Source organism: Rhodnius prolixus, unplaced genomic scaffold (genome assembly GCF_049639745.1).
Source record: "Rhodnius prolixus isolate KJV_2025 unplaced genomic scaffold, Rpr scaffold_7, whole genome shotgun sequence".
Classification (NCBI taxonomy): domain Eukaryota; kingdom Metazoa; phylum Arthropoda; class Insecta; order Hemiptera; family Reduviidae; genus Rhodnius; species Rhodnius prolixus.
The window spans coordinates 31,242,823-31,266,723 of NW_027411582.1; the positions used below are offsets into that span (position 1 = coordinate 31,242,823).

Genomic DNA, 23,901 nt, shown 5'->3' on the forward strand with positions numbered 1-23,901 from the left:
CAACTATAATCATTCTTAAAAAAGATCTCTCTAGTGGTAGTTACGGTTCCTACTTAACACCTTATCAGGTTATAATGATAGAATTGCTTATTCCAAATTTAAAAAAATCTGTTAAGCAGATATGTAACTCTGCAAAATAGACAAAAAGGAAAATCTATCCAAAAGGTACAAAAATCTCCTTAACAAAAACTTACAGTTTAAAATGTTAAGTATAAAGGTTGATTAAACGCCAAAAGGTACAAAAATCTCCTTAACAAAAACTTACAGTTTAAAATGTTAAGTATAAGGGTTGATTAAACGCCAAAAGGTACACAAATCAGCAAGAACCCAACATTTCATTAATTCTTCATTAATATTTAAGTAATTTTACTGCATTAATATTCATTAATATTTTTTAGAATTTATTAGATGTCACCCTTATGCTGGCCACTTCATTTATAATATTTTTTTGTTATAATTATGATAAATCATATATACGTACATGCATGTTAAAGTAGAAAAATACAAAGTTAGAGTCGGCTACTGTCTTGAATTCGTCTTACCGAAATATTCGTGAGCACAAATAACACACAGTTATTTTTAATTTTTTATAACGTTTTTCTTTTTAACCTGTAATTAACAGTTTGATTATTATAAATAACTAGATATTACAGTCAATCTACAGTGCTACTTGAACATATATTTTGTAGACGAAAATGGCCAGTGACATCTAATAAATTCTAAAAAATATTAATGAATATTAATGCAGTAAAATTACGTAAATATTAATGAATTAATGAAATTGGGTACTTGCTGATTTGTGTACCTTTTGGCGTTTAATCAACCCTTATACTTAACATTTTAAACTGTAATTTTTTGTTGTAATGTCGTAAACAGTTTAAATTTTATAAAATGCCTTTAATCTAATCACACGCTGTATAGTTAATAAATTGATGAAGTGTTACTTCAGAGTTAATAAAGCGTTCCCCCTACAGCGATATAACAATGGGCACACCCCCTATAACATATAACAGTTTTATACTAACAGAATATTTATTTAAGGAAGTAATAATGGTACCAGTTTTATGTAATGATTTTTTTAACTACTCAGCTACGAAAGAGTGAAGGGTCACCTTCTCTTTGTTTGGACCAGTGCCTAAATCAGCTCAACACTTGCAACACTAAATGAAGCTGTCAAAAACAGAACCTCTCAGCTAAACCCTTTTCTTCAAACTTTTAATTCTCAAATTATAGGTTTACTCAAAACTAGTTTAAAATTAGAACCACCTCATATTACTGGCAGTATATACAAGCTTGGTATTTTATTTTATCTAAAATGACTAAGTAATTAATAAAATTTCTCTTGCGATAAAGAAAATTTATAAAATAATAAATCGGGCATAAAATTAGGTACAAAATTTCTGGAGTTGAAAGCTGGATTACTTGGAAAACTTAAAGCATTTAAAAAAAAAATCTGGTCAATAATTTTATTTTCTATAGAATGTAATAAAAGCGCCCGGAAAGTGAAGAGAAAAATGTAAAAGTCTGAATCTAAAGAAGCAGAATTAATAGGTGAGCCATGTTAAAAAGCAAAGTATGTACTTTAACTGCCTGACTTCACACAAAAGGGCCTGCGCCTCTCGACTAGTCATAAATCCCAAGTCTAGAGCATATACGTATACAAAAACCTACCCTACAAAGGTACAAGCTAACCTTCATTAAATTTAGTAGAAGCTATTGAGAATAAATTCATTAAATACGTCTACTTCATAAATAGAAACTTCGCCTTGATACATTATTAGCACACATAAGCGCGCACAAATACCAAAGAGAATTCTTTTTAAAGGTAGCCTAACCGGATAGGTTACGATTAATTAAAACAGTTGAAATTGCACAGTGCACTAAGTGATATAATTTAACGACTAGACGGATCTACTATTCATATAAATTCTTTCACAACTACCTTTCAGATAAATACAGGTATGGTACAAGTTAAATCTCCGCATACAACACGTCATGAATTTTATAACATTACTGACAGTAGCGTAATCTCGCTAATACACTTAATATCACGAATTCACCAAAGGATATCCTGTCATTAGTGTTTCGAAATGCACGTTCGTCCTTCTATTTCACTAAGCCTACTTTTCAGACCGATATCAAGCCGGTAGATAATGTGGAAACCCTAAAAAGAAATTTTACACGAAAGGGTGCCGTTTTAGAATGAGAAAATATTCCATCCCAGATACGGTTTATATAGCATTCATCCAGTTTAACAAAAGCTCTTCACTGACCCTATATTTATGTTCCTCTTTTATGGCACTGAGTGAAGGGAAACAACCTCTTAGGGAACCTCACATTCATCACAATAATAACTTCTCTCTAAAATTCTACCTCAAACCTAAATTTATTTGTGTGGAGAATTTCACTTAACTTGACTTCCAAGTTAACTCAAAAACCAGAATTGAAAAAGAAAGATTACAATTAAATGCTCTATTTGGAGACATTCCATTTCCATGACGCGGTTGAATCCGATATTCGGAATTCGTTATTAGAGGTTTTCCTAATGTTAAATAATTGGTGATTCACCCCAGGCTCCTATCTATCCAGATAAACTAATCACGCTACGCTACTGTACCAAACTCATTAAAATTTTTTATTCAACACATTTATCATAACAGATATAGGCTCCACTATCGTTTAGTTAGTAATAAATAAAACAGAATGGACTAATTCATTAAAATTAACCAATTAATAAAAAAATTAAATTGGGTTAATTAAAAGCGTCAGACACAACATTCCAAAAGATTATGATAAAATGAAAACAGACCCAATCAACACTGGTCAGATGTAAACTGAAGTAATAAAGGGGTTTTAAAAATCTAACCATTAGACAATAGTTTTAATTGCGTGTTCACAACTATAGAGTATTCAGAATAAATTTCCAAATAGACTGAAAGTTTTAGAGCAAGTCGCAATATAAAAATTAAGAATAACAACCCACTACAATTGTACACTTTCGATTCCAAAACATATACATTTTAACAGGATATGCAAAACTAAATTAACCACTAACCTGTATGATAAGAGGACGGAATGCATGAAGATTTTCATCAGATACATGGGGCGGAAATACTGACAGTTCAAATTTCACAAGTACACATCTTGAATTGTTGCAGTAATTGGCAAGCTGTAATTTAAAAAAAAAGGAAAACAACCATTAATGGCTTTTAAATAAAACTTACTTCAAAATAAGCAATGATTATTACATTAAAAGAAATGAATTTTGTATAAAGAAACAAAACTATCTGTGTTCAGCGGAAAAATGATAAATCATTACTTTGCATGCGGTTAGGTAATTGATTACAACGTAGGTAGTAATTATGAAACTAAAGGAACTAGATTACATCACATTGTAATTTATTAAAAATTTAGCAATATTCTAATTTTTATTATTATTAGCAATTTTATTAATTTAATTACTTAATTTCACAAATTTACTAAATTGACATGTTTGAAAATACACTCACAGCTAACACAAAAAAGAGATAAGCAGGGCTAGCCACATTTTCAAACTTGGCTACGCTTTAAGGTGGAGGTTATACTCGTGTTAAGTTACAGGTGACAGGCAGCACTTGCCACCGCCATTTTGATTAAGTTTTGAAAATGCTGTTATATTCTTCGGTTTAAATTATTTAGTCTGTTTTGTAACGAATTAAATTGGAATCTCCATTATTGTATTTCATTTTTGGTTATTTTTTAAAATATTTATATATTTTTTATTATATGTATATTTCTTGTTATTTTTATAAGAAATAAACGTTTATTGAATGTACCTCTTTTTAATCATTTCTATTCCTATTTATTACTTCCACTTACAGCTAATAGACTGCGATCTCGATCAACTTTCGAAATTGACAGTCTGGATCTATCTTTGAGGCCTCTAAATTTAAAAATTATTATACTTAGCTAGGCACTATGTATTGTGGTCCTAGGTTCACTTCCCAGTCTAGGCTTTGGATTTTATTAATTGTAATATAAGAAAAAGTAAGTTCGCTAGTCGCCTCCGTCCAATACAACTCATTTAGTTTGGACTTGAAGCTCACCTGATAAAATTGGCATTACTTTCTCCTTGTTTACTTATTACCAAACTTGTGTAGAGAGAGAAAGGTGGAAGAGAACAAAAAAAAAGAAAGTTTAGAAGGAAAAGAATATGATGGCAAATAATGTTAAGTAAACCAACAGAATTCTATATGATAGAAATGCAACAATTTCTGTCTACAGCGAGAGAATGTCAGAATGATTTGTCTGCACTTAAGAGTGGAGGAAAAAATCAACGCCCAACTGTCACAACAGTTTGTCAAACTGAGGTACAGATAGCAATGAGGGAGAGGCGCTTAAGGAAACTAAGGAAAATGACAATTTTAGTGTTTAGATGAAAGAAACACTGAGGAATCATTACGAATTCTTAATTAAAACAGGTTCATAATAAAAATAAAAAGGAACAATAAACTAGTGAAAATGAAATAATAAAAGAATACAAGGATCAGTGATATTAGACTGAGACAGAGAACGTGTATATCCATTTTTTTTTTTTGTAGGCCCCCATTTGATCGATAGAATAGAAATGAGTTGTAGATATGATGTACTGGCGCACTGAAGTATGGCACCATTCGCGTTTATATGTCTGTCATGACTAAACGGATATTACCATTGTTATTATGATAAATTAATGACTAATCTGAATCTCCGTACCCTCTGCCACTTCTCCACTATCACTCTATAAAATAACAAATCCTCTACACACAATGTGTTTATTTCTAGCTTGCATACTATTAATTGAATTATATTTGTTTGCTTTTTTCTTTTCCTTGTAGAAGTTACACTGGTTTTACTTGTCAGGGGAATTTACCACACAATCTGCTTATGATTTTCTGTAGCAATTCTTGCTTTTATCTACCACAACTACATATTTGCGGTGATAATTCATATCTAGTATGACCGGAAAGAGGTAGCATAAGATATTGATGCTTCCCTAATTTCAAGTATTAGGGTCACCAAACTTCCTTCACATAGGCCTTTTCCATCTCATTAATTGGGTGTCCACGGCTGTTTGTCTCTCCTGTCAATGATAGAATCGTTCTTACCGAGATTACAACGTATTTGGCTGGTCAAGATCCAGACACTTATTCTCTTACACTCCAGTATTTTTATTATACTCCCCCATCTTCTTGATGGTGTAAGTTGCCTTTTATTCCTTTTCAGAACCCCCCTATTTCAGCCCCCATCTCTCACAGGCCCTTCTTTTAAAGTCGTTTCTTTCTATTGAGCTGCCGATTCTGTCATTTCCATCTTCTATAGGAGCACATCATTTCTTACTCTGGTCATTCTGGTCTCCACTGGACGTCTTCTTCAGTGATCCATTTCTAACATTCCTGATTTCTGAGAGTTAGTCCGGATTTCTGGCCGTATAAAACCCCTCCAATAATTTATTTATTTATTTTTTTGTAAATATCCCATCCAACTTCCATTACGAACCCATTAAAAACAAATAAATTTAATTGAATCTTCCTCCAGAATTTACTATTTTCGTCAGACTTCCATTTTGTATTGACGCAAAAAAGCACTGCTAAGGGAACACTGCACCAGTAGACTCCCTGTATAGGTATATAATCGAAGTATTATAATGCTGCATTATGCTTACTTTACCCAGACACGCTACCTTGGGAATTTCCACAGATATGCCCTATCTATAGAACCCTTCCGTAATATTAAGAAGCCCTAAATAAAATAAGAAATCAATAACAGGTAAGGGTAAAAAAAAGGACAATTGTTGACTTTTTTTTTTCTTCTTTCAAAGTTTTTTAAAATAAAGTTAAAAGTTTGTTTTTACTGAGTTGAAATTCTGCTCACTCACTAATTACTGTTAATTAAGTAGAAAAAAAAAAACCTTGGTTATGGAACAGTTTCAACCACGTCAAACTCATTCAACATTCTTTTACTAACTTCAACTACTTCTCAGAGGGAAGGGATTAGCTATGAGGTTAGCGTATTGTATTCCCACGCGGAGGACCCGGGTTCGAATCCAGCTGCTGGCCCCTTAGATTTTCTCTTTCTAAGATCTTCTAACACCACACTGTCCGGTCATGGACAGTGTTGTCTGAAACGAGAGAATACTGTCCGGAGGCCGGCAGTGCACTGAAAAAAAGGTCCGGGCGCCAATAACCTCAGATGTTGATGCGCCTTAAATAATAATTTAAAAAAAAGTAATATGTACTTAATTTTTGAAAACCACTATATTTCAATAGTTTTGGTATGGTTATTAAGTAAAGGATAATGCATTACTATTTAAACAATAAAATGGCGTTAGCGCTCTAAGATGTCGGTGGGTGTCCCCTACTAAACAATCTGATATGACCTCTTACTAATCAGAGTTTACTTAATAATTAAATATTCTTGAATATTTCAAATTGTTATTTAAAAAAAAACAGTTAACTTACATTCAGCGGAATAAAATATTGTTAACGTCACACTCAAAACACACACTGTATTCTCTAATTAAAAGCTTCAAAGCAAACAAAAGGCTTACTTAGCACAAATTTGTAAGTTAGTACAGAATGGTGTTTTATTAGAGATAAGCACATTAAAAATGTAAAGATAAAATAATACAGTCGCTACCTCGCTACTTCGCGGTTCATTTATCGCGGCCACAGTACATTGCGGATTGTTCAAAAATTAAAAATTGAGGAATTATGGCGCGAAAGTTGCCCGCACGCCAACAGAAGGCAGGGAGTTACACCTATCATATTAATATCATTTATACATTATTTTATGTATGTTATTTATACTATTAATATTTTATTTACATGTTTGAAACTATTCTTTAATGTTCTAATGATAACATATACACTTATTGATATTATACATACACTAAAAAATGTCCGTATGTTAAAAATGAGAGGATGACTCTACTTCGCGGTTTTTCACTTAAGGCGGCTGGTTCTAGTCCCTATTAACCGCCATAACTGAGGGATGACTGTACAACACTTATAGGACAATGGACAATCTGTCCGACTGCCAAGTTAGCTTGTAAATATAAACCCAAAACGCTCTCCTTATTTATTATTATTATTTATTTTTTGAACAAGAAATAAACTAGATTACCTACGTTAAAGCCAATTAAAAAAAGAACTAAAATTTGTGAGTTTTTTTGCGTTCAAACGAATTTCTATGGAAACTGTCTATTAAATTACAGAAAATTTAAAAACTCTTTTGTTAAATCGTAGTTCGAAGTACTGATAATTTTGGTTACACATTTCATAATCAAATATTGCTTGGGAGTTTTTTTTTTTCCTGTGGCCGCAGTGTGTCCAAAAAGCACACAGATATCTCGAGATAGAAACATGGTAAAAACTTAATTCTTACCTTTTAAAAATTAAAAACTCTCATGACTACAGTTGGCTGGAAGATCGTAGGAGCCATTTTCAAAATTTTTCAGTAAAGAGTAACTAAAGTATCCTCTTCTGAATCAGAGAATAGAATGACCAGGTAGATTTCAAATAAACCATCTCCTTTGCCAAGCATAACCAAGAATAACTAACTAAGACGTTCCTAGTCTTAAGCAAGACTGGGCGCCTAAATTCTCTCGAGATACAATTTTGAACGCCTTTACTTTGAGTGAATTTGAGATCGTGGTAACTAAAATTGGATCACTGAAGTTAGATTCGAAAATATTTTCACTGAATACAGTTATTTGACTATCTTGGCTAGACTCTTTCCTGTTTTGACTACGTTTTTTATCTCGAGATTGAATTGTGTGATTTTTGGACACACTTCGGCCACAGGAAATGATCACATTTTAAAAAAGACTGGTGGGGAATGATCCTAGCCTTTAAACGGAGATTAATGGATGCACATGCTGATTGTACTGCAATTGGGGGAACAGAAGCCCCCAACGTAATACAATAATAGTATTTTTTCCCCCCATTTCCATAAGTAAATCATACAATAAATAAAACTGGCCCATGTTAATAATTTAAACGTAGCACGATTAACAGTCTGCTGTTATCTAACGAATTACAGCGATAATAAAAAAGCGCACCTCGCCTTAATTCCATTAATCAGTTGGCAATATTGGGTCATAATACTAATACTATCATGTCAGCTTTAATTTATAATGATTGAATATCTAATTGTAAATATTTTAATACCTCAATAAATAATAAAATAAAACGCAATTTTTATTTATTTTTTTGGCTTATGAGTGTGCATGAATTACCCAATTCAACAATTTGGACAGTTTGCGTGAGTGGTGGGCTGTTGAGAAACTTTTGAAAGTGTTAGCAAAAGTGTTGACAAAGATAATCGCTGGACATTTCCACGAAATGAATAATGATGATAATTATTTTTCCTTCAGAAATTTTAAATTATCGAAATTTAAAGTAGATTAAATAAGCTGCCAAATTATCAAAACAGTTTACCATTTATGGTAATTTAATGAGTGTCTAGGGAAGGGATTAGCTATGAGGTTAGCATACTGGACTCCCACGCGGAGGTCCCGGGTTCGAATCCAGCTGCTGACCCTTACATTTTCTCTTCCTAGAAGCTTCTTACAGCTCACTGTCCGGTGATGGACAGTGTTGTCTGTAACGAGAGAACACTATCCGGAGGCCGGCAGTGCACTGGAAAAAGCTCCGGGCGCCAATAACCTTAGATGTTGACGCGCCTTAAATCATTAAAAAAAAAAATAAAAAAATGAGTGTCTATTATCTAGTGGAAACAAGACACGAGTTAATAATCTTCTTCAAATTACCGAAGGAAAAAATAAGTTTCCAATGATTATCTTAGTCGACTGCTGCTTACCTAAAGAAAAGTTCCTTAAGAGCCACTAGCTAGCTGTCCAAATCATTGGTGAGCCTTGCCGAAGCTTTGCTGAATTATTTTCGAATTTATGACAAAGGTCTCAAGGCTTTAGACCCAAAAAAGTTGGATTTGAGCGAGGCCCCAATAAGCTTTTTGCTCTAGTAACTATTCTATCAAAAGATTCTGAAATTATATACTTTATTTAAGGGCAAACAAAATTACTACATAATGAAATAAACTATTATAAACCTCCTTGTATGTTTTCTTTTGTTTTACAGAATTAAAAAAAAAAATTAATTAATTAAGTTGAAGTACCATTACAAAGTTATTTCTAATTTAAAGCAAACAATGTAACGAATGAATATCAAAAGCAATAATAAGGTTTATGTTTGCAACGAACACTGCCAACATATTTAGGTTAATTAAATACATTTAAAAATTCAGGACTAGATCAATATAAATTATGAAATAAATTTAAATTAAAAAGCACAGAGATCCTTGGTGGTTTGAATACAGATTCCTCAATCGTTAGATTTTTCTTTTCATAAAAACCTCTTACAGCTTTATTATAGACAATGTTGTCTGTAACGAGAGAACAAAATCCGAAGGGCGGCAGTGCTCAGGAAAAAGCCTTCGGTGTACTTTAAATGGTAAAACCTTACGCAGCATCCTTATGAGAAATGAGCATGGTGCATTGTCGGTAGACCAAACTGGGGGATCCTTCCAAGAATATCGACTATTTGATCACGATCACAGTACTTCCTCTTGCCACAAGAGGAAGTAAAAAGTATAAAATTCAATGTGCCCTGTTCATCTAAATTAAAAGGGGGAAAAAAAAATTCAGCAAGCGAGTAAGTTGAAAGTACTGAAGACAAAAGTAGAGGGATAAAGAAGCAACAGTGATGTAAAGTAATGAAACAGAAGAAAACCACGTCAACAGGAGAGGGAACAGATGAGGTGGAATCATTGAAGACTGAAAGGAAACTAGGCTTCTAAAAAGAGGCACTCTAGATGATGAAATGAACGGAAAACTAAAGCATAGAAAGTTTTCAAAGTCAGAAGTTTCCTACAGAAAACTTTTGAAAAATATAGCGGAGAAAACAGTCACACCATTTCCCGATACTTTTGATAAAAATTTCCCTTCAATCTAAGCATTTTTTTAATGTTCAACTTTGTATTATGACTTGCAGAGAATAAATCTAAATAATACTAAAAAAATTAATTTTCAAGGTCAAAGTACTTCCAGTTTGAGAGAGAGAGAGAGAGAGAGAGTACTTTAGGCCAGGTGGTAAGCAAGTGACAAAACTGCTATAACCAGAGGGGAATGCTGTTCAAATAAACAGGGAGGCAAAAAAATGGGCACGCCAAAAATTAGATGATTGTATATACAGAAATTGAAACAGGAATACTGATTATCCAAAATTGGGGGCAGATAGCCGGATTGTGGAAGAAAGAAATGCTACGGAAGATTCTTAAGCCTAGCTTTTAGCGCTTGTTTCAGCACCACGAAGAAAGAAATTATTCCTATTTTACTTAAGATGAGGTTAATATCAATGACACCTGCAGCATTGCACTGCCACACACAGGACAATGTTTTCTCTTTGTAGATAACACTTTCCCAATACTAGTAGTGAGCTGTAAAAGGCTACTTAACGAGAAAACTGAAGTACATCGAACCTGACATAACCTTGTGAGAGACAATAATTACACTTAAACACTCACCTAATATCGAGTTCAAGTGGAAGTCAAAATCTCTTTACTAAACCTGGATGAATCAACCTCTGATAATGATTTAAAATAACAAAATTATGCATGCTATGACATGTAACTGTAAGATATATTTATGTGTACACAATTTGTTTGTTTTGGTTTTTTAATCTACATATTTTCAGTTTAAGCTGCATTGATAAAAAGAGTGGAATTTGATTAGATAAGATATTTAACGACCATTTTCAGAATCAGTTTAAAAAAAAATCGTTTAAACGATAATCACTTTAAGTATAATAGTGTAATATTCATTAAAAAAGTAAGTTTCAAATTACTATTTTTTTAAATTATTTATCTTAGCCAAGCTTCGGCCTAAGTAATTTTCAGGACTGTGCAGCATGTATGTCCGAAAACATTAAATTTTACATTATTTGATGATATGCAATATATTTAACAAGATTATTTTTTACTGATGGGACTTAACGGTCAAATTTTTTGTTTTGTTTTCAAATAATCTTTTTTAAAACGGTAAATGTTTTGCCTTCTCAAGGGTCAGTACAAAATTTATATTCAAAAGCGGTTTAAATAATTTAAAAATAAGTAATACATAAACAAATACACAATAAATATACGCATTTGAAAATAACTTAAAGTTTGACTTACAAAATAATTTTCTTTTTAGAGTTCTTGATGATAAACAATCATAATGTTAAGAGATATTATGGAAAAATCTTTCACCCATGTCAAGGTTTTGACTTTAGAAACACATAAATATCTGGCACGAGCACTAATAGAATCAAATATAACATACTAGAAGTGGTACTCATAAAAAACAAACAAAATATTTCCGTTAATTTGTTTGGCAAACACTAAAAACCTCTCCAACTTTTAAATAAATATATATTATCTGTTATTCTGTTATGATGGTGAATTCGACAGAAATGAACTTAAAAGATAACTAAGAGACTACTATTTTCAAAAGTACACACATTGTGTATAAATTAGCTAAGCATTTATAAATTACTAGGTACAGAACCAGAAGATAGCAATAAATTTGCTGAAACTTCAATTCTTAAAAAATAAACAAATAATTATTTTTTACCTCATACCGATCCAACTGCACTTTTTTTTAACATGGTAAATGTTTGTTATCCTAAATGGTTTTCATTTCTTTTTTAGTGACCGCTCGGATACTGACTACTAAGTGGTAGGTTTCGTAAACCTTGTTAGAGTTGTGTCAGTGTTGCCATTTGTCAAAAATGTTTTTAATGGATTGTAGTAAGTTGGTGTTTACGTTATGCCGATTGTTATTATCTGTTTTGAAATTTTGTTTTTGTAAAATGAATGATGAAGCTTACGAAATTTAATTTCCATTTTTTTTTTTTTTAAATACTAAGTAAATCCTGAATTACGCTGCATTCTTCTAATTATTTCCAACTTTTCAGGTCATATCTCACGAATCTTTTTCTATTTATTCAGTAATAAAAAATAAATTATTACTGTCCTTTTTTGTTTGTCATTCCAAAGATAAAAACAGAAAGCAACGTAATAAAAGTTGTTTCTCAAGAAAAAGATAAAAAAAAGTTGATTTTATTTTTATTTATGCTGTTAAATTACTAAGTAAATGGATATCAAATACGAAGTGGCAGCTGGTGGTGTCTACGTAAACAAGTTGGACAGGAGGTATAACTTCCCTGATATTGCTGAAGGTCGTACTCTTAACATGAAATGAAGAGAATCTAAATATTCGACCTTCATCAGAGTTGCAAGTAGGCGTGCCAGTCCAATTTACAAAAAAATGAAAAGAAAAGCAATTCGAATATTAACAATTCAAATGCATTTGTTTACTATTCAATACAGTATTAAAATATACTAATTCAAGCACACAACAATGGGGAAATAGCCTTGACCAAATTCAAAAAAACTGCAATGTGGAACTCACAACCTTACTGCAATTTAAGTAATTAATTTATTTTTTTTCTTATCGAATGGAATAATAGGCTCTCTGTTTATTACAGCATGCACTGCAGATATCCTAATCCATCCTAATATAATCATTTCCATGTATGTATGCTGATGACACTGCTCTGATCCATTCCTCTACCAATTAACTACCCAAGGAATAAGTGGCCTTACCTTACAAGTCTAGAGAAATTCTTCCAATCACTGACGTCGTCTGTTACCTTAGGGTGGTTCAACAATACAATGGCACCCTCACAAGTTATGAACACACGATACTGTCAAACCAAACCTTAAACAGTAATTTCTAGTGAGTGTACCGTGGTAGTGTTTTTATTGATGAACAGCCCAAGGCAACAGACATTAGTGTGGTTGGTTGTAATACTTTTTTGTGCACATTTTATAGTTTAATCAAAAACCGTGCACTTTAAATTCTAAGTGTTACTTAAGAAGTAATTAACAGATACTAACTCTCAGATGTACACACACTGCCTAACACCAGTATTGATTACGTAATAGCCCCACATTTCCAATTTGGTAATGCTTGCTTCATTAAATTGTAACTAATTACTTTTAGGAGGTAAATCACAACTATTTTTCATAGGTTCCGTTATTTTATTTTTTCTCTATTTGTGCCCAACTTTTTGGCCATCCTGGGCCATCTTTAGAGGCAAATACAGAGTTACATAATAGAACATTTTCGTATAATATCTTCTTAACAGTTATGTAATTAAAAATATAAGAATATTTTTTTACAGTAAAAATCTTGATTCTTATTTAAATTATTATTATTATTACTATCAGTTTTTCATTTTTATTTACAAGCTTTGTCATTTTAATGCTTTTTGTAGCCATTTTAAAAAACTTATTTTTTCCTTCACAAAGTTTGCTCCAAGATAGTTGTATGGACTTGTTAACCTTGTCTTTCGTATAATTATTTTTTTATTTTTATATTATTTGTTGCATGTTTGTTTATTAAATTGTCCGTATTTTATTATTTTTAAAGAATTTCCAAATCTTTAACGAGTGAACTACGCATATTGGACCGATGTGTTATCTTTAAATTTTATTTTTAATAAGTACTACCAAAATTTTTATGCAACAAAGAGGTAGGAAACTTAGGGAGAAAATAAGAGATCATTAAAATTTAAAAATGGGCAACAACGTCCTTAAAAAAGAAATACAATCAATTTGGTCTCAAACAAGAAAACAAAAATTGCAACTGATAAGAGCGAAAAAATAATTAAGGCAGTAATTAACGATAAAAATAGTTTTAAAAAAGGGAGCATATTTAAGACTAAATTTATTCACCCCTGACAGCTGTTATCATTATTTTCTTTCTAATTATCTGTACGTTACACACAGTTTCAAGTTTACCGATATTTATGATGTAATTATCTAGCTATTAATAAATATTGACAGTGTAGTTACAAAATTTTATTGCCATTTATTTTGTTGTACCAAAATACAACCATTTTATGACACTGACAATTTTTACCTCTCCTAGATATAAGGAAAGTATAGCTAAAATGTAGAAAGTACGTCTAATTTTCTGTATCGAGTTTACAAATTTCATTTTGTGGATCCCAGAGTCACCCCTCTCGCCCCCCCCCAAAAAGAGTTATTTTCAGAAAACAGTTTAGCTCAAAAATGGAAACTTTCAGGAATCTCAGATTTTGGATTGAATTTAAGTAGTCGCTAGGACAGTAAATGTATTGCGATACAGTAACCGTAGCAGAAGTCAAAATCTTTTCACCAAACTGATACAATAAACATGCACGCTACGATAGATAAAAATAAAAAAAATATTATAGAACACTGTGGAGCTAACAACATTTTTCAAGAGGTTATAGATCGAAAAGTATAGTAAAGTTGTTCTTCCAAGTTAACTGATTTAAGATCAAATTCATAAGTGCAATGAATACAAGCATAATTATGCACACACCTTGGGAGGGGAGACCAATTTCTAAAAACTACTTTCAACGTATTCAGCCTGTCCTCAAAACGAATATTTACGTTGAAATCTCAAAATCTATACGATTCCAATTCCTTCTATGAGTATCAGAGTAACAGAAAGCCTCCCCCAAAAAAAGACCTCGTCTTACTGCCTGCAGAAAAAACAATTTATTACAATTCTCTCTAGCTCCTGCTGGTTATAAGAAATATTGGGACAGTATAAGATACTTTGGTAGTAATTGATTTATATTACGTTGAAATATATCCCAGACCTCTCAGCAGGATAAGAAAAATGTTTTTAGAACGTGGACATTCGGTGAGTTGATTATTAGGTCATGACTAAAAATCTGGTGAGTAGAAATATTGACATGATATTTCTTTTAATGCCTAGCAACACAATTCTCAAAATTCTAACTTCAATATTTTTTCGCATTTAAACAAAAATAATAAACTTTGAAATTTAATTGAAAATTAGTAATTTTTGCAAAGTCTTCACAATGAAACTGAACTAATTATGTACCAGTTTACCAAATAATCCCAAAAATGGACTCCAAAAATGTATTTTGAGTCTGAAAACTCACAATATTTTATTTATTTATTTTTTTTTAAAGTAAAACTTTCAAATTTTTTATTGATTTTAAAATGGAATCTGTATTAGAATTCTTCTAATGGTATAATATGTAAGGAATTCAACCACAGAAGGTATAACAATAAAAATAATTTAACCTTTTTTGCTACAAAGTTGCCTATTTTATTTAGTAAAACTAATTTTACAACACTACGGGAACCTGTCTTTCTTGAACAATTTGGAAAAACAGATGAAAAATTAATTGGAGCCTACATATTATTGATATAGTAACTACACAGAAGAATGGATCTATGTTTAGATATCTTATTGAAACGAATCTAATTTTCACTATCTCTGTAAAATGGAAAGAAAACGCGACAGTTCGGAGATAGTTGATCAAACAGATTATAGCGTGAGTCCAAGTATTTTGAAGTAAAATTAATTTTAGAAGATCAAACTATGATAGCATAGTTGAATAGTTAATAGGTAAATATATTTTTATTATTGAGAATTAGTTTGCTGGCAGTAAACACCTATTTAGCGTTTGGCTAACTGAGGTGGTCGTAAAATGATTTTATTTCTAGACTAATCTGTAGGCTCCTTAACTATTAGACTACATATATATTATACATTCTAATCTAGTAGTTTTAGAGCTTACAGTTCGTTAAAACAAACCATATATAGTTACTTACGTACACGCAATGCTGTCAATAAACATCTTATCGATGATTATTTTTCAGGATAAGCAAGCACAATTTGTGATTATCGATAGATCTCACATTAATGATAGGCCTACTGATGCCCATATTCAATATCGGTATGATGCCTAACCATGTTTCATAACCAATAAACTAACACCGGCCCAAGCAAATAAAAAGTACTGAAAATGTGGTTGTTAGGGTCCCGCAGGGCTGGATATTATCGTTTTGATTTCACTCATCGTAACATCGCGTGTTTATTGGACCCCTAACCGATTTCGGACTTCCATACATCATTAGAGGCGGTCGCTTATGTTTCCGTCCCACGCTACACTGAAGTTTAACTGTCAAAACTTATCTAACTGATCTACCTGTGTTGTATGAAAGGAGTACTATAAAAATGCGCATTACGACGAATTAAATCGACGAAATTAAAAAAAAAAAACAGAACTCTAACTTGGGATCTATCTTCCACTAACTAGACCGCACTTACAACCACTACACAAAACCATCTTTTGCTTCAAGATAAAGCACAACTTAAAAGAAAAATTTAGTCTTCCCTTTTAAGGACCATTTCGGTTCTTTTACAATCAAAGAAGCTTAAATATGGTTGCTTTAAGTTTAAAAAAAATTCTTTTTACTATATTTTTATTGTAAATTAATTTTTTACTTTTTGGAGTTTTTTTCGAAAATAATTAGGGGTAGTCCGAAATGTCCAAACGTTTCATTGTATGAGCACTCTCTAAAGGAGGTTACTTGATTGTTTATACAACCAAATATATTTATGTTTAATTTAAGATTATATACTGGTTTATTTTTCGAAAATAATTATACACATTAAAAGCACATAGTTTTTTAATTTAATTTTTTGAATAATAATTTTTTCAAACAAATTCATTTTTTTAGAAAAGAGATAGGAAGGAGGTAACCTCAATTTTTCATTCATTCACTCACTCAGAGTGTGGGCTATTACCCTCCAAACCACAATTTTCTAAAAATTCTTTTACGACTTTCTAGAGGGGTGTCAATGTTTTTACATACGAAGTACTTGTCTAGAAAATGAACAGCGTGAAAATATGGTCAAAGTTTACTCCAAGAGAATAAAGTAGTTTGCTTTCATGAATAAAACTTGCGACTAAATATATTAAAAAAATTGAGGCCTTTGGCAGCAGTAACCCAAAAAAAAAGATGCGAGGTATACGAGCTTTGTTAGAAAAGAGATGGATATTTGACACACAAACTGTGGCTATAAAGGGAGTTCTATTGTTGTAGAGAAGACAGTAAATCTCAAGAAAGATACCTGAATTACCTATCTTCAGGGAATCAGAGAGGAGGGCAAGCGAAATTGTAAAATCTGATATTAATGGATGACGCAAATGGAAACATCTAGCATTGAAGGTAAATAGGTAGAGATACTGCAATTACTTTGGCGAAGCAATTAAGTTAATACAGATGCTGGAAAGTCTAACAGTGTGTACATCAGGCAATTTGATGAAAGGAAAGAAGAAAATACTGACCGAGTTTCACAAACAGAACTGATGAAAAAGATATGGGATATCTCAGGTTCGAATACAATCGTTTGCCCTGAGATTTCCAGCATAAAATTTAAATTAAAGCAGCTCATCAGAATTTTCACGGTGCAAAATAGGACATCGTGAGAATAGAGGCAAATTTTTTTTTTTTTCATGCTCCGCCTTGACTTAGCTGACATAGATAAGATTTACAGGGCAGCAATTATGACTTAGCCTTGAAAAATAACTGACAAGCACAAATAAACCAGACTTTCTAAAAAATTGTAATTATTTAAAGAATAATAAAATAAAGAATATGTACGAGAAAAAGGCAATCGACTTTTATAATAAACATCCCACCGCAGTGAAATGACATTGAAAGCTTGACTTCATAGCTCTCTTACGAGCTACACTAAATTCAATTTCCTCAGAAAAAGATTCCAGTCAAAGTGGTAAGCCCAATGGTAAGTTATCTACAAGTTCAAAAGAAATCCTTTGACAAGACTAGAGATTTACAGACAACTCAAAAAAGTCGTTTTGAACAAGAAACCATCTTGAAACTATCAACACATCTAATACTCATAAATATTTAGGACTGTGCAATATATTAAAACGTTACATTATACGTGAGTTATTTGCCAAAAAAACTATTATAACAAATATTTATTAACATTAATATTAAAAAGAAGAATGTTAAATAATGACAAAGTAGCCATTGAATTGCATTGTGGCGATTTGAATGACCCTGAATTAAAATTTACTGCCCAAGTAATTCGCTAAAATTACTAAAACGGTCGAAATTATATGTGAGCACATTGTGAATAAACTCTACTGTTGGTGTTAATTGGACAAAATAGAAAAATAGCATTGCATAATTCTATAGTTAAATCGTACCATGAATCTTTTGGATGCAATGTCTGTAAATACTACACTTATAGTTCCATTATTTAGCTAGAAGATGTTTTATTAAGAGAGGGAATAAAAAGAACCTTTTGTAAAATATTTTCAAGTCATATCTCTAAACTATAATAATTTCAATCAACACTGATAAATTTTATAACATTGCATTTTTCAAAACCCAAAATTATTCTTAACCAAAATAATCGTATTCCAAGGAGTCAAGTGAAGAGCTAGGAGTTTTGTCGCCCTGTGCAGAATTATACTCCAAAAACATGTAAAGCTTAAGACTACCATAAATTTAAATTGGCGTAAACACGTCTCACCATTAATAATTGGTTAATGTAAAATAACAGCAATAGCATTAATTATCAATTCAAATAATCATAAGAAACGTTTTCACGAAAAAGACAACATTTAAAAGAAGTAATAAAATTGGCAGGCATAGAACGTCCCACTTAGATATAATACAACTGACGCATTGCTAAGCAAAATTATCATGACTTCAGAGATGTTATAATTGATTAGTTGAACTATAATTACCTACTTAAAATCATAAAATGTTTCAATTCTTTTTATTAAATAGTAAAATTTCTCAACTAAATCCAAGATATAGGATAAGAGAAAGAGATTTAATTTAGTGCTGTTTCACTCAAGGATAACGGAAAAAAACCTGCGGAGAAATAAGTTTGAGATAAAGGATATTTTCTTTTATAAAAATCCTTACTCATCGGATAAATTTTCGATTTTCGAAGAGGCCAAAAAAAGAAATTATTTTCAAAGATTTTGGAAGTTAAACAAGCATTCGGAGTTAGTAACCGTAGTGAGTGACAGAAACACATAACTGAAAGTCAAACTCTCTCCAATAAACTGATAAATTAAGCTCTAAAGATGGATGAAAATCCAAAAACCAGTCATAAATACCCATATTCTTTTGATGGGGGAGCTATGGCTTCAAGTTTTCTTTAAAATTGCCACTATTGTAATTTACGTTTGTAATTTTAAGGCTAACTTTTTTTTAAAAAAAGTAAAAATTCTAAGCTTCATGAAAGATTGTTTACGTGAAATTAGAGAAAGACATGTAGATCTTAGCACAAGATTATTCACGTTACATTATTTAATGTTTGTGAAATTTTGGCCACTTATGCTACTATGTGCACATTCGCGTGTTTCAACCATGGTAGAGTCGACCGTTCATATTTATGAAGTTTTTATGAAAAGACAACAGCTGATTCTTCTAAGGCTTTTATAAAGCTTAAAATAAGTAATTACGTAATACTTTTAAAAAATATAGGGCAACAATAAAAATAACTTTTTTCATTAACATATCAACTGAAGTAATTTCAGGAAATAATGGTACATCGCAGGCAGCAAATTGAGGGTAATATCGCCGAAAGCAGTAATGTATTTCATTAATTCATCTTTCGCTAATAAACACTAATATTTTTCTAGGAGATTATATTTAATAACTGTATTGTAAATTAAATTATTGAAATAGTACAGGTAAATTTTGAGAAAAATGGTGGCCAGTGAAGTGCCACATTGCTTAAAAGATTTTTATAGTTTTCACTGATTTTTTTTCTCGAAAATAGTTCCATATTGCCAGAAAAAGTAACAAAAATAATAATAATTAACCTTTGCATCTTCATTCAAACTTTCTCAAATAATATCAGTAAGAGATATACTGGTAGAAATTAAACGAAAATAGTCTTCAAAGGTACAGGTATTAAACTCAAAGGGGCCAAGGTCGACATCAATACGCTGTTGACTTATTTAGATAAGTCGTTATTTGCGAGCTGATTTTTTTTTCTTTTAAAATCATTGGGGAATTTCTTCGATTACTTGCTTAAAGAATTTTTGGGCGATAGCGATTAATAGATAGACAAATGTTTCCAGTTTTCAACTTTGTCTCTCTTTAAAAAACATTTGAGAGTAAAAAAATAATAATAAAAAAAAATATATATACAATAAATCTACTCACCGTTTGTAGTTGTTGTTCAGGTAAACCGAAATTATAGATGAGTAAGGTATGATTTGGTAAGAAGTGGGCAATATTTCTCGCAAGACCTACAGCCTGTCCTAAATCACCAGTTCTAACATAAGATACAACTACTGGTAAAGAGGAATTGGTCCATACATCATCTGGATACAGTCTGGGATGATCACCACTCAAACCGACTAGCGTAAGGTAACGTTCATCAGCGGATGCACCTTCTTCATCCGACGTAAAGTCTCCGCCACCTTCAAACTTTTCCTGAAAGTAAAAGAGAAAAATTTAACTAAATAAATTATTAAAAATGAATCGTTCATTTGATAAGGGCATAGGCCAACATTTTTCACAAAACTCACTTAAGAAAGATTTCGATAGGTCTATGAAACCTGAGCGTGAACAAAAAAAAAAAAGCAACGCTTTTATAAATGAAGTAGAAAAGCTAAGTCTCAAGTTGCATAAACAACTTTTTTCTAAATAGACGTTCTTGAATACACTCCGACACAATTTGTGGATACAGTTAACAGTATAAATTTCTCTCGTAAGAAAAATCAAACTTGATATGACAAATTTACGAAATTCAGTTTTAATTATTTATAAAATTTCATTTAAAATAATACTTTTAGCTCGTAGCCTATATTTACAAAAAATGAAAATCGCATGATGCTCAAACTTAGTATTGGATTTTGATACTATGGTGCCTTCTTTGGGAAACTTTTTCCCAAAATTAGAAATCGGAATAGCAACTGTACTGAGGAGTCTCAAAAATACCAGTTTAACTTTAGGGCCAAATCTTGAAAAACACCTAATCCAATCAATAAACTCGATAAGAGGAATTTTATAAAAGTTTCATAGTGGTTTTTTAGTAACAGAAATTTAAATTTCTCTATTATCACCACTGAAACCACTGAAATTTAAATGAAGATTGAATTGAAGCGCAAGCGGCTAGATAAAAGACAAATAAATACATTGCAATCTGGCTCCCTAGGGCGTGTCAGTGTTTATATCAGAATTCTTAATTGTAAATGAGTGCGTGACGAACTAGAGATAGCCCTTGGGTCAAAGCAGAGCACACATCAACTCTTTTTTTATTGCTTTGTTGGAGGGCCACAATTGAAGTTGTAGGACTTAAGATAACGGTGTACGCCAAGAACCTTGAAAACTAGCTAAATAATTCGTTGAATATGATATCTTGACTAGTTCTCAGACCTAAACAGAACTCGTAAGAAATATATAAATTGACATCAAAAAATTAAACATTCAACAAATATGAAAACTTCCTAATGGTTTTACGTTTTTTAAAGAAATTCTTAACACGTTCACAAGTACAATAAAAGACTGCCAAGTTTAGAAACATAACATTCATTAATGACAGTTGCGGTGATTTCAAATTCGGTAAAACTATAGAATCTTTCCCGGACCTCGAGTGCAGACAGGTAAATTGCCCTCACCGGACTTTACTCTTTAAAGAAATAACCAAAACCCTCCTATTGCTGAACACAATAGCCCGGAAAAGATTCTTAAATTTAACCTCAAATTATTTTTAAAATAAGAAGTAATGTCTTGATTACTTTAAAATTATAAACAAAAAACTATTCAATAACAAGTCAAATATCAACTAATGGGATAGTTGGCAAATCCTAGCATGAATTTAAAACAATATACGACTTTGAAATGATAGGATACAATAAAAAAGTTATTCTATGTATTTTCAAATATATAAATAAACTACTGATAATTACTTAAACATACCTTGATATTTTTGAAATTGTTTTTCAATTGTCTGTGAGTCTCAGATACAAGACTCTGAATCTTAGGCCTTTGATCACCGAATGTCAGCAGGATAATCGTTGTTGCAACCGTGCATATAAATCCTATCAGGGAAGTTTTGGCCCTCATTGATCATGGATAACAGCGGCATTGAGCCTTTTTATTCACAGTTATAACACCGGTAAAATAAAATTTGCACAATATTCGATACTATCCATAGTAAACTTAATTTTCATATTTCTAACTTTGGTTTTAATATAATTAATGTTATAAATCATTTCAAGTCTGTAAAAAATACAATTTACAACCTTACATAATCATTAGAATATGTAACGTTATGACTCAAGCAATATCACTTTTGTTCATAAAAATATAACTCCTTTTTCTTAAACGAAACTCCCAAAACTTCTAAAGCCTCCAGTAAAACGATCGAAATATAGCGTAATATACTTCACGCTCCATCGACAATAATACCCTCGAGCTAACTAAAAACTAAACAGAACTGATTAACAAACATGCTTGATAAACACAGCCCACACAGTGTGACCAACATAATTACTAAAAATACCTTTCATCTATTCTATAATCTATTTCTTTATATTAGAATAAATATAAAAATAATCTCCTAAAAAGTAACTACAAAAAAAGCTTTTAAAATTAAAATAAAAACCAATCCATCAGTATAGGAACCGTAAGGCCCTCTATTTGCTGATATAGATTAATATTTGTAAATTGTACAAATATAACTGAAAGGCCCCCCCACAAATCCCAAGTGATTTTTTTTATAATAGTCTGGATTAAAAGGAACTCGAAAGAATTCTTAGGTACGTCTTTCTAATCATTACACAAGTCTGTAACCATGTATAATGACAATGCGAAATATTTCCACATTCCTAACATTAATCTTTGAATAATCTAGCTACAATCTATTCAAAAACTCAATATGGACGTTGTTTCTACTCCAATTAGACCATGAATGCGTTTAATGAGAAGAGATGGAAAGACCTTTTCCTACAAGTGGAGAGCCATATATCTAACAAACACATTGTTTTCTTAAATTTCTTATTCTTCTTATCATGTTATCGACTTGCTAATGCCTTTTTGAGCCTTGAAGCTTGGATGATTAATTAGGTATCGCTTACCTGGCAAAAAAGGACCTCAATAAATGCTACTGTCTGCTTTGCAAACAATGCTTTACAAAATGTGATGACAAGAGTAGAAACTAATCTTAGAACCTCTCGAAGAACCCGTTAAATCTTAAGAGAAGTGTGAAGTAAAGATGGCATTTCGAGAGAGAGGCACAGTTTAGGGATTTTGTTTATTTAAATTAACTATTTATAACAACAAAAAATATTTGCAATCCTTGTAACGGAAAACCATGTAGTATGCATCAAAAATAACCACTTAGAAGTTGATTCCTTTAGTTCCAAAGCTACAACCAATTGCAAATCAACACTGTGATTGATATTATATCAATATTCTGTAATATTGTTTGAAAAAAAAGCTCAGTTAAGAAGAGAATTTCAGAAAACTAACACGACCCATGATATAAAACCTAACAATTTCTTTTATCCAATTTTCCTCCCTCTCTAAAATTATATCTTTAAATTTGGAATTTAAGAAAAAATTGATTTCATTGAATATAAATTTATAAAAAATAAATTGTAAATTCGGTCTATTATATTTCATTACCTCTTCAAAGGGACATATTTATATGTAACAGCTTGGGGCAGCAAGTAAAACTGTTTTCAGTAAAGCTGAAATTCTGTTCGACATAAATTGTTCCGACAGATTTTTGTGCATTTCAAATCCTTTTGATGACTTAAAACTTTCAAATTCACTTGAGCTAATTCTTAAAAAGTTTCTTTTTAGTATATTATACACATACTGAGCATATATTTCTCGTAAGGAAGCTCGAGTTCCCAAACTAAAAAAAAAAAAATATTCTATAGTTACCTAACTCATTTAATTTTGTAAATAACAATTTTAATCTATAACTCGACA

General features: G+C 31.4%; 1 protein-coding gene across 3 annotated transcripts in view; it reads right to left on the reverse strand.

Moving 5' to 3' along the window:
- The window catches only part of LOC141447414 (uncharacterized), a 37,380-nt gene extending 14,971 nt beyond the window's left edge, over positions 1 to 22,409 (reverse strand). For 2 of the 3 annotated variants that reach the window (XM_074114926.1, XM_074114927.1), the window contains exons 1-3: positions 21,880 to 22,409; positions 20,119 to 20,391; positions 3,056 to 3,169 (exon numbers count right to left, since the gene is read on the reverse strand). In XM_074114926.1, the coding sequence (XP_073971027.1) occupies positions 3,056 to 3,169; positions 20,119 to 20,391; positions 21,880 to 22,026 (534 nt within the window). In that variant the 5' untranslated portion in view covers positions 22,027 to 22,409. Of the gene's footprint in view, positions 1 to 3,055; positions 3,170 to 20,118; positions 20,392 to 21,487; positions 21,509 to 21,879 lie in introns of those variants that run through there. The other variant, XM_074114928.1, reaches the window with a different exon arrangement.
- Positions 22,410 to 23,901: the final 1,492 nt, after the last annotated feature.